We start from the raw sequence: 17,452 nt of genomic DNA, 5'->3' as shown, positions 1-17,452 counted from the left end.
CGTCCGGGGCGCACGATATGAGTTACTGAGCGCAATTAGGGCCCCTCGAATGCTTTTATACGAAGACATCGTGGTGCAGGACCCAACCAACGGGAGGGAGATCACCTCTACTGGCAGGCTCCACCTGCACGAGCCCCTCCAAACGCCCCCTTCCCTAACCCCCCCCCCCCCTTCTCCTTTCCCCCGAACGGTGGGGGGGGGGCACTACGATCGGGCACGGATTCGGTTTCGATTCGGTCGGCCCCGTTCTGGTGATACGTTTTTTTTTTCTTCAGTCTCTCCTTCATCCACCCTGTGGCCAGCTTCCACCCTCCCAGCACTCTCGCTTTCCCGTGCGCCATTGTTAGTGCTATTTTTTACCACAACCGTGCGCTAGAATACACTCGCACTCGTTCGGGGTTCGTTCCCACACACAACCGCACGCAAACCGGGCCCCGACACGGAACACTTGGTCCACCGGTGCAGTTGGAAACCGGTACACCCGGTAGAGAACGGGCACACTCTAGGTCAGCGGCCGCACAGGGTGGGTCGTGGTGGTTCGCCCGTACAAGCGAGGCGAAAGGCGAGTACGTGTCACCGTGGCGACCGTGCGCGGGTTGCTCCATTATGAGACACCTGGTAATGGTGGTTCCACTCCCTCCGGTAATTGTATCGCACGGGTTTGCTTGCTGGTGCGTGTTGGTGTGCGAGCATTTGGCCGGTAGGCACGCGCGATCGTGCGATCGGCTTCCATCAAACTCCGTGTGAACGTACGCCCGTTTTTTTTTTGCACCAAATTTGAACGGCAAACTTGGGCCAGTTTGGGACTCCCGTGGGATCTAAAATGGCGATCAGGTACCGCAAAAAAGGTCACCACACCCGAAGCGTTTCAGTCTCTCGGTGGAAGGGCGCCATTCTTGAGTCGATTCAAGCAACGCTCGAGAATGACGTTTCGGTTGTCTGCTGGCCCGAAATGTCAGCCCCAACGTCAGAGCACCCGAACGGACTGCGCTTTAAACGGAGTGTCGAAAAAAAAAACACGCCACTATCGCCTTTCACCGTGACCCGCGAAAAGCTGAGCCTGTGGAACCATTTTGCTAAGAATGCGGCTGTGTCTTGGCACCTCCGGAATCGGATTAATTATAGAGCAGCACCCGAAAGGCCCCCACACGGCTGCCCCCGTGCGCGCAATCTTAATGGAGCCTGAAGTTTACCGTGCCGCTTACGGGCATCACGCGTGAAAAGCATCCTTCTACCTCCTGGTCCACGGTCACCACCTTCACCGCATCCTTTTTGATGCTGTCAGCACACCGCCAACGAAAGCTTTTAAAGCCTTCAGAACCAGCCGTCCCGGAAGCTGCTAGGAAGGGGATTTCTTAAGCGAACTTCAACACACACACACACACACACACACGCTTACATCGGTGGCATTGTGTGCGCGTGCTGGATGACGCGGTCTCTACCTCACAGAAGCAGTCCCCAAAGGCTGGGTGCTTGTTTTTCCTCCCTGCAAGAACGAGCATATCCTTTGCAACATGTTTCGACGTCGCGCTCATTACCCCCGGGGCGGCCATTGCGCTCTGCTTTGGGGATGTTGAAGGAGCGATGATAAGCCGACCGCCTGGAACGACCAGGAACCAACCGGGAGGGTAACATTTACCAACCCAGCGAGGGAACCAGCGAAGGCTCCCCCTGAGGTACCGGTGTTCCAGTTTTGCTCGGCTTTTCCGGCCATTCTGTTTGGACAGATAGCTAGCGGCCCCGAGGGGGTTGATTGGGCAGGGGTTTTCCACTTCAAAAGAAAGGAACCTGCGTATGCGAGGCACGATAACGATGCTGCTGATAATGAAGAGAATGGCCAATGATGGCTGTAACAAAGCTGACGACACCAACGTCAACGAAGACGACGAAGACGACGTCTACGGTGCTGATGTCGAGTGTAATATGATGAGCAAATGGAACGGAGGCATAGAAAAGGCATCCTCGCCTTCACGTTTGGTCAACCACCCTACCGTCATTCCCTGCCGGTTTCATCCCGGTTTCGCCGCGATCTTTCCGGACGGCTTTTCCGGCGACTTCTGTTGCTTCTTCTTGCGCTTCCGTCTTTACGGGCTCTACGCTGTCACTCCCGGCGTTGGAACAATGGGAACTCGTTAATAGCGCCGGTCTGCGAGCTGCCACGCCATCCTAGCAGCCTGAAGGACCAAACCCGAGGTCCTGGCGCGTGTAGGGGCTGCGCTTTTTCGCTCGCAAGGATATGCAATTTGACGACGGGCTGATTGTCTGACGCTGACGGGTCTCCGCGTTGGGCGGTTGGGCACCATAATGAGCTCCGAATTCCGGTCGCTTCCGCGCGTTAAGCGCTGGTGCAGGTGATGGATGAATGAGCGGAATGGGTGAGCGAGGTAGAGGAAGGGCAAGGATCCGTCATAATTGACAGTGCAGAATTTGCCAAACCCGTCCCGTCGCCAGGATCTGCTGTGGGTTCTATTTTTAAAAAACGACATCCTCACGAAAGCTGGGGCTGGGTGCAGAAAAATGGCTGCCTTTTATCGAGGTCGCGCACTCCCAGCACCATCTGCAGGGTTTCTCATGGGGGGCGGGGGGGGGGGGGGGGATTTGGAATCTAAGGCTTGGGGTTCCTGTTTGTGTTGGTTAATTGCTAAAATGTGTTTGAAACCGACGAGGCGTTTAATTACCCCAGAAATTCTTCACATCAGAATCATCCAATTATATCTAACGAAGTTTTCAGAGTGATTTTTCTAATTACACTCAGTAAAGCAGCTTGTGGATATTTTTATATTATTTCAAATATTCTCCAAAATTTCGAATCATATTCCTCGATTTCATTAGCTCGGCTTGTAATGCTTGTGCCCAGTTTAATGCAACATTGTAGACTATAACGATTTCCAGGTAGAAAACCCTGCACATCCATCCCGTACACCAAAGTACCATCGTCCTATTCAGCTCGTGAGTCAATTGTGCTGTCAAAGGCACTTTCTGAACTTTCATTCACTCTGCGCAATTATCAGCAACCACCAAGGATCTGCATCTCAAACACCCGCTCCTTAAATCTCGGTGTTGGATTCCATCCCCAAGGCAAAAGTGTCAACAATTCCCACAACGGAAAATTCCCACCACAAATGGTGACGCTTTTTCTTTCGGCAGAACCCCCCATTTCCAAAGAACCATTGGCAGTTGGTGCATAATTTAATTAGCACCACAACCCGGCAACGGACAGAGCCCAACCAGCGTCAATCAGCGAAAAGTAATTCATAATGAACCTGAACCGCGAAACAAATGGGATGCATTTCGATGCATCCGAAAGCGGAAAGGTACATTAATGAGCAAACAAACGGTCACAAATTGCATCACCTCGGCCGTGTGGGGCGGGAAAAATGAGCGAAATAAGCATTCGAACATCGTCACCCAGCTCGAGGCTGAAGCGTAGATTTGATGAAATTAGCGCTCAATTGCGTGTCGATAATTAAGTCAAACGTACGAATGGGGCAGCTTATGGACCTGCGAAGAGGGGGTGGGGAGGGGGAGGGGAAGAGAGACACCGAAGGAGAGGAGATCTCTCGAAATCATATCCAGGCTCGCGAAAAGCACGCCATCCGCCCGGAGACCAATCGCTCGTGCAAAATTTAATTTATTTATCGAAATCGATCCCGCTTGGCCGAGTGCGTGGGTTAAATTCATGCGACGCGGTGTGCCTACCATTCGGGCGCACGGCACACGATTGGAGATGAAATAAATTGACACTGCGTCCCGGGTCCGCTCTACGCATCATCGCTTGTCATCGATTGCGGACTAATTTAATAATTTGCATATCAATCCGACACCTTCCGGGGCCGAGTCGGGCGGGCTTACCAAGGCAACACAAACCACGCTGCAGATGCAGATGGGGGGATTTTACGCGACGACCTACCCGCTCATGGTGCGGTTCCATGAAAATCAATCGCCGGTACGCACGCATACCGGCCTTGGGTAAAGTTGCCGTTTGAAATACGATCCAACCAGGGCCAGCTTCAGGCGCCGGTTGCATGATTAATTCGCACTCATCATTGTTGTTCCGTGCGGTGCAAAAACCGTCGCAAACGAGAGTGAAACTCTACCCGAAACGACTGCTCGCTGGTTTGTGCGGCTTCCCGGAACCGCGGGCGAACGGGAAGCTGTACCCTACCCAGTACCTGCTGGCGCTTGATGTTGCAATGTGGCGAGAATACGCCAGAGAAGAGACACTCAGGGCTTCAGGTTACCGAGGTGTCTCGCTTAATGTACGCCGATTAGAGAGAGCACGTCGTGCAGGTGGCGGGTCCATCACCTCCTTCTGCAACATGAAAGTGGAGATCTCGGCATGGCCCTGCGAAAAACCCGCCCACCCCTTGGGGTAGAATTTCGTCCACCAACCTCGACATCGCAACAGTTCAAGGAACCGAAAGCGAATCGATACTCGGTGACGTAACGCGAGCTCACAAACCCGTTCGAGGTGCAACTCTACTGAGCTCGTGGAGGTCTTGCGTATAGGGCACGAATTGCAGCAGGGTTCGTGCTACCAACCGTGTATACCTTCACTGGTACGGTGCGTGTCACGGAACCGGCTGTCACTGTTAGCGCTACCACGTCTCACACCTCAAACACCTGCATTCTAAGAATTCTCCCAAAGTTCCTGGAGTTTTCGCAACGCATCGTGCTCCAAAATTTAACCTCCGAGCCGAAACGGTAGCAAACCCCACTAATTGGTCAGGAATTGCGTGGTAGCACCCGTGAAGCGTGCCATCGGCCTAATTGGGGAGGTTTGGGTGCGCGATTTCACCCCACTGAAGGTGTTCCGTCTTTACGCAGACAATACGTGTTGTGGGGGATCGCCAACATTCCCAGCCCAGGTGGCTCATTAACCGCTGAGGATTCCGTAAAGGTGGGAAAAACACAAGCAACACAGCTCCCGGAGTAAAGCGTGAAGCACCCAACCATGAAGGTCGAGTGCTCTGGCATCGGGCTCCAAAAAAAAAACTCGACCACCTTCCATCACCTCCATAGTGGAGCAACTCCAAGCGGCGTCTGGTCACCAATTACGCCGGCACGATTTCCCTCTCCGATTCGCGTTTCGCAGCCCACCAGTCCGGTTACATCGACGTGTCGTGGTGCCGTCACATTTTCCGGCGAGCGTTTTCCCGAATTTTTCGCATCCCCCCACTCCACGCGGGTGAGCTTTCGCTTGGAGAAGTCGCTGGGGTGATTTCTTCAACTGCGTGGGAATCAGAAAGAAAGCACAGCAGCGAGGTCTATTAGAACGAACGCGCCAGGCGGCTGGCCGTTTCTCATGGCACATTATTACATCGCCACCCGCCAGATGGACCGGTTTTCGATGATTCCATTGCAACATTCCGTAACCCGGCGAGCCTATTGAGTTGGGTTCTATTGATCAGTAACGCGGGCGGAGAGCACGACCGAGCGTGCAGACGGAATGCCCCGTTTGGTGGACCAGGCATGACGTAACCTGAGAGAGCTGAGCTGAGGTGAATGCCGAACTCCCAGTGGCCCTATCCTGTCAGGCCTGTATCCAGTGGTGGCTCTCGGACACGCACGATTGTTGTGAACTGCAGCTGTTCGACCGCTATTGAGGTTGAAACCACCTTTATAAAAAGCGAACGGACTAGGATGTGTCGGAGGTGGCGTGAGTTCAAACTGTGCTTCCTAGCTTTTTTTTTGGCTTGATCTCAGTATACTCTACTGACGTAATTTGCATCACCACAGAGTGTGAATGGGATTTCTCGCTTCCAATGTCTTATACAATGCAACGTCCGTTGTGCTGAAGAACCTAATAAAAAAAAACGCTCACATGTTCATCCTCTTCCCATTGCCTTGAGGTGTAGTTAAAATGTTTATGTCTTTATACCTCGAGAGCTGAATTATACTAAACGTACAATTACCATAAAACCGATTCACTGATTCCACCTTCGAGCAACGCTTCAGGTTCGCTTTATTTCAATAAGCCTCAACGGTTTAATTTACAGCCGAACGAAACAAGCCGTAAACATTTTTCGAATTATTACCAGCTCCACCGTTTTCGGCTCGCATCCGTTCACCGGCCGCGACCGTACCATGGTGGCAGCATGCGGAACTGGTCGGTGTACTTTCGATTTCAGTTTGAAGGTCTTCGGAATTACATCGCGCTCCCGCGCGATCAGCACGCGGAATGGGGATCGAAAAGGCTGTGCTCCAGTTTCGTCGCGTTGCGATAACGTGCCCGGTTTTAGTTTCCCTTTTTGCTCGAGGTTTTGGGGTGAGGTCTCTTCGGATTCCAGGTCACGGGTCCAGTAGGAAAAGGAACGGAACTTTGTCGGTCAACGTGAACGGCTCGATTGGAGATGAACTAAACGCTTCATTGGCTGAACAGCGCGAGAAATGTTGAATTGCGGAGGCGTCTCTTATTTCCGTGTCGGTTGACGAAGACCATGCTCCGTTGGGGTGGCCTGCACCTCGTCGAGCTGTCAGACACATCTTCCACGAACCATGAACTGTCGAAATTGATCGAAATAGGTCGAACGTGCGTGCGTTTGATTGTTCTGCGAGCAGCAAGGTGTATTCTGAGAAGCTTCGGTGTCAGCCCCTGGAGAAAGACAAAACGGTGATAATTGGAGCTTCTCAGTACCCCTGCTGGTCAGGGCTGATAGCATCGGTGAAAAGTGGGCAGTTCATGCCCAATAAGCGCCTGTTACCGACAACGGTAACTCCCATCCGAGATGCTGCCCAAGGTGACGTATTCCGGTGAACGTACCTGGGAACATCGGATGGGTGGTATTAACGAGCGAAAATTGAATTTCAAGTACATCGCTTCCATCTTGCCAAGGGTTAGGGCGTGTACTGGTGAAATGGGGGCATGTCCCCCCGCCCCCCTCCCTCCATTCCCCTTGGTTTAGATAACCGTCCGGAGGCTGCGCCTGGAGCATCTGCAACACGCAAGTCACCACGCCGCTGGAGAAAGGCGGCCAAACGGCTCCACCCGATCGCCTTGACTCATTTCGGTGCTACTTCTCCCCTGCCGTCTTATTAATATGTTTCTCTCGCTCTTTCTCTTTTTCACCCTCTCCCCACCCTCCCACAACCCCCTTCACACGCTTACCGTGGAAACAGGCAACCAATCAGCCCGAAAGCAGCCAGCGGGCGTTTTGCGGGTTTCGGGATTTCAACATTTCATTTTTATGATTTCGCTTCCACCGCATCCGATCGCGCGCTCCCCCTCCCGTGGCCCAACCCACCCCAAGCAAGGTGATTCGGGCGACCTTGAGAACGGACACAGATTGGGCCTTTCGGCTGGCATCGCCTCTTCTCATGCTGCGGCTCCGGGCGAGGTTTTGCTTCCCAAAAAGCGTTGCTCCAAACAAAACAAGAAATAAAAAAAAAAAACAAGATCCTCTAAAAACAGCTGCAATGTGTGTGTGTGTGTATCTCGACCAAGCCGGGGCTTATGCAATGGGTCCTTCGCCCTTTCCCTCAAACCGAGATAGCGCAGAGGAGTTCTTTTCACTTTCGTTCCTCGCTCCCGAGGCAAACGCCCAGAGTTCGAGCAAACGCCTCGAAAGTGGCCCCCGGGCGGGCGAGATGAATTAATGGACGCCATGATGTGTGTGTGTGTGTGTGCCTTTTTCCCGTCTGTTGTTCTTTCCATCTCGGGCTTTTTCTCGGCGTGCGTTAAAGCAACAGCTCACCAGGCTCTGATTCAAGGCACGAACTTGGGCTTTAATGCCTGGCGCAAGTAAGTGCCACCGTGAGTCCTTCGCCGAAAAAGGGGTACATTTTGGGACTTTTAGGGGTGGTTTGGTTTTTTATTCATTTGTTGCGCTCCCTCACACACTCTTTCGCTCTCGCTCTCTCTCGCTCTGTCTTTCTCTTTTATTCGGCAGATTGTTTTGGACTCGTTTTGGATCCGATTTAGGAGCTTCTGTTTTCCACCCTTCCCGAATCCTTCTCAGCCCTTATTGTTCGCATCACCAATTCACCCCATCTCTCCCCTCCCCTATCATCCCCTCACACGCACACGTTCCAGCATCCACATTGGCACAATTGGCGAGCGTCGCTACAAATGCCAGCTTATCGAAGTAACATTTGTTACGTTTCACAATGGAACCCTCAGTAAACAAGATTCCGGGTGAGCTTTTTTTCTCTTTTCTCTACGCTTCTTTCTTTCTGTTTCCTCGCCAACCACCCCCCCCCCTCTTCACCTTCCCCACTCCTTGCAAGGCTTCATTCTTTCCCAATTTTCAGCGAACCGTTGCAGCAACCAGCCACGCACGGTGTTCACGTAATTCCATGAATTTGCCAACTCGCACTCTGCCCGGGAGAGCAAAGTAAATAGATCGAATCCTTTTCCATCCCGCCCTCAATGCCCCACCCTTTTCCCGCCCTACGCTCGAACGTGCTCGCGATTGCTTACTGTTGACGTACGGGCGAGCTGCCGGGAGGAAGAAGAAGCTGACGGAGAAATGAAGAAAAAAAAAACAGCGATTCAAGCCAACACCGCAACTCATAACTACAGCAAATCGACTGCACGTAAGCACTCCGCGATGTACTTACCCCTTGCAAGGGCTTGCAGAAGGCTTGTTGCGGGAAAATGTCACCCACCGGTGTTCGGTTGACCGGACTGGAAACGAGGCGAAACGCGACCACCAACACACACACACACGCACACAGACAGGCACAAAAAAATACATCCTTCCCCCGCCAACAATCGCGAGCAACTCAAACTTGAAGCAAATGTCAACGCTGGCATGGAAACCGATGAGCTTGGTCCCGTGGCGCGCCAAAAATGCCATCCGGTCGGAAACGGTCGGCGAAACTGGAGCACTCTGCACGATCCTGACATTTACGTGTGCTGGCGAGAAAAAGAATCCAACCAGCGCAATGAAGGAAACCTAATGGAAGGAAACGCCGGGCGTACGTCCCGATCGGTTTGGGGCTCGCAATATCCGGGGGTTGATTTTCTTTTTGTGCCCCTGTTCGTGCTTCTCCCTCACCGGCAAGGTGTTATAGGGGGGGGGAGGGTGCCAAAAGGGAGACGGGGGGAGAGGCTAGAACCTACCCTTCTGTTCCCCTCACGTCCTCCCCGTCTCCGTCCCCATCGTCCCCTGCTAAAGTGCGAGATTTATGTGCGACCTACGCTTTTGAGCAGAACCACGACAACGCACGGGCAAAGAATAGCACTAATCGAATTCCGGATAACAACATGCAGATTGAATTTCGTTCCACTCGGCAGATCACATAACAACCCCCTTGCACAATGGCTAACCCCCTTCCCTCATTGGCTCGCTTCTCGTGGAAAACAAAAAAAAAATCACACACCAAAGCGAAATGGAACCGGACGTTGGTTGGAGGGCCACCTTCAATACGGGTACGTGCTCGAGAGCGATGTCTTGCTTAAATTGGCACGTTTCAGGGATTGCTTGCCGTGGCCGGTTGCCGTTAAAACACAATTTGACTTGTTGATATGGCTCCTTTCGGGTGGCCGCTCGTGCCGCTTTTCCAGCGCCTGTGTGCGCTCATTTGCTTGCGTAGCGCATGCTGGTTGTGTCGCGTTCGCTAGCCAGCAACAAATCTCACCGTTAACGGCTAGTGGCAGATGCAGCAGAAGGAAGAGAATAAAAAATAACAACCACGAAGCACGTGAAAAAAAGGGAACAACAGGACATCGCTGGCTGGCGGGAAAACCGCCCCACAGCTGTACGATGCACACTGGATTGCATAACGTTAGGCGCGTGGCAACTCGATCGGCACAAGTCTCACCCCAGGACGTACTACAATAGCCCACATTCAAACGGCGTCCCAGGCACTTGACTAACGGGTTTACGAGTCCATTAAAATCGGCCGGACGTGACGGGTGGCTTTAAAAAAAAAAAAAAGGCAGGTCCGGAACCACGCGGAAGCCGACCAGCGAGCTCAACGGAAGCAGTAATCTAATGGGCTTTTTATATCGAAGCAAGAGCTTTAAAAGGTGCACGGATTGAAGCTAAGCAGAGCGCGCGTTTGTCGATGGAACGGTTGCATGAAAAAACCGGACAGCTGTGAGTGTTGCGTTCTGCGATAGATCGATATGGTTGACCTTTTTTTTTCTTCTTTTTGCTCTCCCCATTCAAGCTACTCGCCCTGAAACGCCCTAAATCCAGGATAAACGCTTTTTCCACCCGGAACGAGTTGTTGACGAACGCCATTACGGCAACTAACGAAGCGCGTCCACAGTGCTAGCTCGCGTTAATTGACGCGCCTTCTCCTCGGAAACGACCCGCAAGCAAACAGTCAGCGGTATCAAGCCTTCTTAACAGGCACACAACCAAGCTGCAGTAGTACAGCGCGCGAACGCTACGGAGTGCGGTTGTGGCTGCTAAATTAATTACCAACCCCCAAGTGCCGCTGCAAGTGTCATCGTGCGCGGGAAGAATGCGCTGCAATGAATTAATTATGGCAAATACACGACGTTCGCAGCCCCACCATAGCTCTAGCAAGGCCCTCTTCTGCCCTGTGCCCTGTACGAGGCGTGGGTTGGTTTATGACCCAACTGTAGCGCGCTGGCCACAAACTGCTCACGACCACCGAAGCGTGGAAATTGAGGCGACTCCGGAAAAACGTCCGTGTGAGGGGCTCCTTTTTGGGGAGGGTTGTAAAATCACAACACCCCCACAACTCGCATCAGTTCCACCCACCCAGCAAGACCCGGCAAAGGCTCTGCCCAGCGCCCGGGTGAGTGGTTTGCATTTGCCGGGAACTTTTTACGGTCATATTTTACGATCCCGCGGTCGTTAAAATTGGGACGACACCCAGCACGGTGAAACGTTGGGCTATCGATCCAATGTTAGACGTCAGGACGTGCAGCAGAAGACAGATGAGGGAGTATAATCGATTATTTGGCGTAATGTTAGCGCCCACCAACCTTAATCGTCCAATCCCGAAGCATATGGTTGGAGCAGATTGGCCCTCCGGTGGATGGGTCGTGCCCTTATTTGGCGCTCCCGAGAGGAGTCGAGATTGAAGTCGAGACACACACACACAGACACACACGTCATCTCAATCGCTTTGGTGCTGAAAGAGCTCCCATGTTGCGCTTTATTTCACCGGTCAGTACCATCGCCTCGAGGCACTTCGCTGAACAGAGAACGTGAGCTGGAAGCAGGCAGTACGTTGTGATTAGCCCGGCACGCTCTCACGTCAGCATGCTGACTAAGAGTACGGAAGGAAGGAAGGTTTGTGTGGGTGGAGGAGGGAGTGCATTAGCCTATCTGCCGGTGTAGCTGAGCGAGTATGAGCCGGTGTTGATGTCCACCTTCGCGTTGGGGTGCCAGAAGTCAGCGCGCTGTTGTGGCACAGGTGCCGCAGGCTGATAGTACTGCTGCTGCTGTTGCTGAGGTTGAGGCTGGAATCGGTGCTGTGGCTGGTAGGTGGCAGCAGGTGCCTCTGGGGCAGCCGTGTTGCGATAGTACTGCTGTGGTGCCGGATTGTAGGCAACTGGAGCTGGCCGAGGGTTGTATGGGGCTGGCTTCGAGTTGTACCGCGAGTCCTTGTAGTAGATGCTTGGATCTTCCCGGTACTGACCATCATCCTCTTCGTTCGGGCCAAGTGGTGGGTAGTTGCTGTTGCTCAACGTCGGTGGTGGTACGTTGATGTCAGTACCTGCGATGAATGTCAGTTAGAAGTCACTTGAGCAAGCAGAGAAACCTGGAAGAAAAGCGCTAACACCTACCCTGAGGCTCGAAGCCGCGGTTTGACGCACCATACTCGATCTCACGCAGCTTGCCACCGTCATCGACGTATCCGTACTTGCCCTGCACCTCACCATTCGGGTACTTGGTCTCGATCTTGAACGTACCATCTGCCGCCTCATAACCGTAGCTGTAGCTGCCATCCTCATTGTGTCGGTTGATCTGCTTCAGAATCGGCACCGGCGTGGTGTAGTCTCTCTGGGCCGCAATAATCGTCACTATCGCGGAGAGTAGTAGCTGCAAGTAGCACGCAATCGGTCAAGTTTCGTACAGCAGTGCAAACCGGCAAACATACGGAATGAAAACGCACCCAAACCTCCCCGGAAAGGGACCACAGTTTTTGCTGATATTGTTTCCGAAACAGGCAGCAAAAGCCATCATGGTCTGGCAATCAAATCGGGAATCCCCTTTCGGGCAGCTCACCCACACAAATGTGACCGCAACCCACACGCAAGGGCTGGGAAACTATAAAATTTCCAACCCCTGCAGGGCAGGACGAACCATTGGGAGGCACACAAATCTAGCAGGAACAACAAAAAAAAAGGGTGCCCCAAAAAAACCACTGGTACACCGAAGAGATGGGGATATTTTTGGATGGGTGGAATATTTTCGAGTCAACATGTTGACACACCCGGCGCATACCCGCGGGCCTTACCGCTTATTTACATACAAAGGCAGAGATCCCGGGTTCCCTCTCACGCCCATGGAATGTGCTTGTTATCATTGCGACCCTCGCTTCCTGGATGACTTTCCTAGCTTCCACGCTAGATGGCGCTCGGGCGCATTGGAGATCGAAAATATTGCCAAAAACACTCGCACCCTTCAGCTGTTTGGGGGCAGGGGACATGTTCAGAGGATTTGGAAGTAGGAAGGGAGGGCAATCATATCCTACGATACCCACCGGCAACTGGTAGAGCTCTATTCAGCTATCTCTCTGGGTGTCTCTCGAGCTCCGACTCGTACGCGAGGTTAGGTAATCATACCTCCCCACACAGGGTGGCGCAGATTCGAAAGAACCTTGCGTAACACACACCCACTGGGCACTGGAGTGGGGGGGGGAGGGAGAGAGGGAAAAGTTTTCCTCGTTTCCGCAGGCAGGGAACTGAAGCTTATGCTCTTCTTCGCTCGAGCTCCGACTCTCGAATGTCACGTTGGTTGAGATTCTTTTTTTCTTTGCTTTCTGGGTGACAAGTCGAACCGCTGGAGCCTGACGTTCGTGGAAATTCACCCCAAAATGTGTGCACCCCTTGTATATCCCACCTCACACAGGCGGCGAAGGAGCGGAAATTAATTTAAAAATGTAAATTCTACTCAGTGGAACATTTCGAGCGGGCTTTGCTGGGCAGGTGAAAGGTTAAAAGAGGGTAGCAGTCACCCACCGGAGGCATCCGGACGTCGCGGACATTCGAGGCAGTCTGTGGCGTTGGTCGAGCTGTGGAAAAATAAAACCCCACCCCATCTGGTTTTCCCAACGGCGGTATTCGAAAGCGCACAAAATCCAGCTGGTCGAGGGTTTCGGTTGGCCTTCTGAGAAAGAAATGTGGCTACCCGGCACGCAGCCGTCGCGTGCCGGACCCGTGAGACGAAACAACACCAGCGTAATAGCTAAAACGTGCTTAAATTTGCCAATTCCGGCAGAGCCCTCGCGTTCTAATGATTTTGGTGGCGTCGAAACGGAAACTAGACAGCGGAAAAAGCTCGCTTCAACCGCCACCGTAGTGGGGCAACATCCAATTACAAATCAACAACACCCATTGGGCGTGCTCGGTGCGTTTCGGTAGAAAAGTTCGCCATTTCCGCAAAACACCCCACCAGCACGATAACCCCAACGAACGGCTAACGAAACGCACGGTTAAAGTCACAAACCGTCGCGCCTTCGTCAGGCAGAGCGCTTTGGGGTGGGGTGTGAGCGGTGAAACGAGGAGGAAAATAAAGTCAGGAAAATGATTCCTACGTGTCGCGGATAATGAATAACCGAAATGCACCATCCATTTTATATAACGAGCGTTTAATGTGACTCGAACGGATTATGAGCGAGACGGTGTTTTGCGATAAGCCTACATTCAGGCTCCACCACCGTTCGGGGCCAGCTCGGTGAAGGTGAAGAAATCCTTCCTCTTTCTTCGGAGCACGCCTGTTCGCTTACACACACACACACACACACACACGCATACGTCAGACGTGCAGATTGCGAGGCTCACAATTGGTATGGGGCGGAACGGGCTGCTCGGTTGATCGAGCACTACATCGTTAATGTGCATCGGATGAACGATTTCTTCGAAGAACTTCGATGGCGCGAGCTGAAATAGGCCTCTATAATTGTCTTCGCCCCACCTTTCGATGCTGCATAATACCTCCCCTGTTACAAAACGACGCTGCGTCAGGTGATTACATTCTCCCCAACAGGTAGAATAAGTTAAGGAAGGCTTTTTTTTCTTCTCTCTTCAGGTGTTGACGCCATCACTAACGCAAACCGACGAAAAGCTTTGCTCATAAGACATCCTTTTTTTTGTGCTAAGCTCAGAACCATGCTTCCTGGTGGTGGCAAAAATAGATGTTAATCAGTGCGTGCGTGCGTGTGTGTGTGTGTGAATGCGACACCTCCACACCTAGCCGGCTAATGAATAAATAAATAAATTATGAGAACCACCGTTCGCAACTCAACGCGGCCAGATTGCCGATAAATCATGGCTTCCACAAGCTTCACGAGGCCCGCAAGCTCAACGTATCCATCGTTCGCTGACTCCCAGCGCTGGGTCGTGTAACAACAACCGCCCGACGGTGAAATGTGAGCACGACTACTTTTCCCCAGGGTCGCATCTTCTGGAATGCGCCTGCCACACCGTAAATGATAGTTGCTAGCTGTTACGATTCTAAATCTCGCACTCGCATAAACCGGGAAACCGTAAAAGTTCCCAGACCATCTGGTTCCGGCAGCTCGAACATAAACGATTCCAGGATGCTTGACGAGCTGGTAACTATGTCAGCGTTGCCGCCAGGCCCGGTTTCTTCCAGCAGATTGCGAACGGAGAGCACAACACACAACCGATTAGATGTTTCCCTTGGGGTGGGAAGATGCGGAATCCTGCTTTCGTCGTTGAGCGTTGAGCCTGCTCTGAAGCGGGAAATCCGGGACCCTATCTGGGTGCGCTAATTGCCCACCCGGCCCATGTTTGCGCTCGATTCGTTTCCCTCATTTTTTAGCCCGCTTTTCCAGACGGACCATGACATCCGCCTTGGTCAGCCTTGTGTACATCAAAATGTCATTAGCAAGCCGTAGGGACTCGGTCAAGTCAACGGCATCCGTGTCCCCGAAGTACGAGGCTGTGGCTGTACCATTGAAGCACCTTCTGCTCCATGCTTCCACGAGGTTTTTTTTTTCCCTCAACTCCCAACAGTTGCCATGCCCATATTCATCCGCGAGAAGACACGATGCGCCATCTTGGAAACGTAATGCGCTGGAACACCGGCCCGATAACGAACCACAACGATGGTTGGTGGCAACGACCGGTAACGCAAAAAAAGCCAAGCCACCACGAAGGCCAACCACGGTGGGCTGAGCTGACAGATAACGAGTCCGTCAGTTGAACTACGCCAGGATCCAAGCACCCTTGGAACGGATCTTTGTTTCCCACAGCGTGATTTCAAGCCAGTTTGAGATGCGACTCGAACCAAGAATGCGAACAAGAACACGAAAGGAAGTACAAATCGAGCGTTCACGGAGCTTCGGCATTCTGTCACTCGATCGCGCACCTCGTTGATCGGTTCACGCACGTCATACCCGGTTTGGAGCTTCCTGAGACTTACCAGAGACTTCATTTTTGGTTGATTGCTTTTGTTGAAGCCGAAAGCGTGTGTAAATGAGTGCGTTGGGGACCCTCCGATCTGGCTGGTGTGCTGTCGGTGTTGAACTGGGGCTGTGCCTTCACCGGATGATTGGCCGTTGAGCTTGGCTGCTAGCTGCTAGAAGATCTGTACGTACGATCACGGAAATCGATCAGGTAAAGCCTCACACACGGTAAAGACCACTGCACTGGAGCGGCGAAATGGAAGGAATGGATGCCGTACCTGGCGCCGAACACTGCACTTGTCGAGCCGATCGACCAAACCCAAGCTCCAAAATTGGACTGATCCCAAGGATTGGCTTTCAGAAAGATGCGGTTAGCGATCCGCTACCGCTGCAACGTTTGTTTATAAACAGACCGTACGCAAATGCGAGTCCGCCGCTTATATATAGACAGCACACCCCGGGAGTGTGTCTCACTCACCAGTCGCCATGATGGTAGGCCGTCCTATTTCCACTCATACTTTTCTTGGTTGGCTGGTGCCGGTATGCGTACGGGGCGGTGACTTAGCGGGGAGCCCAACAACTAGCCCCAAACCCCTCCTTTTCGATCGCCATCTCTCTCTCTCTCTCATACTCGCTTAACGCGGCTACCTTAACTAGCTACGCTACCAACCGACAGACCCCATCGCATACACCTCTGCACCCAGGGCAACCAGCTTAAGCTACATTTATCCTTTCTCTTCTTGCACGCAGCGACCGCCTGACGTCCACTCGTACGTGTGTCCTGCTCGTACCATGGACCTACCTGAAGCCGCTCCTTCGCGTGCGCACCATAGACGGAAGTGAAGCGTTGGCGTTGAAAATTACTGGAGCACCTCTGTTTCGGGTGCGCAAGTTCGTCCCAAAAGTGAACCGAATCGTACGCTCGAGCGAGCACCGGAATCGGTTTCGTGTACCGAATGCCGTGACAGGTGCAGAAGCTATTGACATCCGTCCAATCAAGCAACGATGGGTCCCCGGACCGAGATTCATGAAAACACTTGACACTTCGCTCCAGCTGTCAGGTGTTTCGCGGGCAAACTGCCAATTCTCGAGCTATTTGAACGATGATTTGTTGGCCACCGCTTCTAGCTCTGTGGGTCCGGAACGCCTGCAGAGAACTATAATCAGCGCATGCCGCGCTATCGAGCTGATTGAAGACTATCTCAAGGATGTGATACGAGTCGGGGTTGAGCTTGAGGTACTACAGCCCCCAACAGCAGCATTCCATTTCCGCCCGTACCAGCGGATCGGATCGAGACGTCACCGGTGTGCAGTTTGGAGGTTACATTCCGGTGGCTATGGAGCGCTTTAGAAAGGCAACTGCAGCGAGTGTCCTAGAACGTTCTACAATGCCCGCTCGGTGTTGTACTCAACTCCACGGACCACACCCTTACCCATGCCATGCGATTACTTCACGCTCGACTCCACCCAACGACCGTGCGTCCACCGTTTTGTAGTCCGGATTTCTGTGCGATTAAACAGTGCCGTTTGTTTGTGTCCCGTGCGGCTTTGGAATGGCTTGATCCCTACCCCGGGACAGGGCCACAGCTGGCAAAAGTTCCTGCCACCAAACTGGCCCCACGTGGAGTGGGGAGTGTGGACTGATGCATAATGTAACAACCACTCTCCTTCGCACCTTCGGCCTCAGCTTCCTCGGGTCCAAGCGTTTGGTGTGCCCCACTTACGCTGGAGCACGTTCTCGGAAAATCCCGGAAAGCAATCGTAAGCCCGCGCAAACACACACACACACACACAGGCTCTCACACACGTGGTATGGCGTGCCGGGAAATGACCGGCACCGAGGTCGTAAAATCGGGCCCCAGCAAGGCGACAGTAACTGCGCGCCCAGGCCCTCAGGTTTGGGCGGTTCCGATTTGGGAGGGGTTCGCGT

General features: G+C 52.8%; 1 protein-coding gene across 1 annotated transcript; it reads right to left on the bottom strand.

Annotated features, from left to right (window-relative positions):
• Positions 1-11,035: 11,035 nt before the first annotated feature.
• LOC128728631 (pupal cuticle protein 27) lies at positions 11,036-15,921 on the bottom strand. Its single transcript, XM_053822260.1, has 4 exons — positions 15,801-15,921; positions 15,540-15,704; positions 11,714-11,969; positions 11,036-11,643 (listed from the first exon to the last, which is right to left on the bottom strand). Exons 2-4 carry the CDS (start codon positions 15,549-15,551, stop codon positions 11,249-11,251), a joined length of 663 nt encoding a protein of 220 aa, XP_053678235.1. The 5' UTR covers positions 15,552-15,704; positions 15,801-15,921; the 3' UTR covers positions 11,036-11,248.
• Positions 15,922-17,452: the final 1,531 nt, after the last annotated feature.

Source organism: Anopheles nili, chromosome X, assembly GCF_943737925.1.
Source record: "Anopheles nili chromosome X, idAnoNiliSN_F5_01, whole genome shotgun sequence".
Lineage (NCBI taxonomy): Eukaryota > Metazoa > Arthropoda > Insecta > Diptera > Culicidae > Anopheles > Anopheles nili.
This window is presented reverse-complemented; position numbering and strand designations above follow the sequence as displayed.

Bases quoted from the DNA above. Each gene is read 5' to 3' on its own strand.
- LOC128728631 (XM_053822260.1), bottom strand. The intron at 11,644-11,713 runs GTAGGTGTTAGC...CATTCATCGCAG, and splicing joins CCGCGGCTTCGAGCCTCAGG to GTACTGACATCAACGTACCA.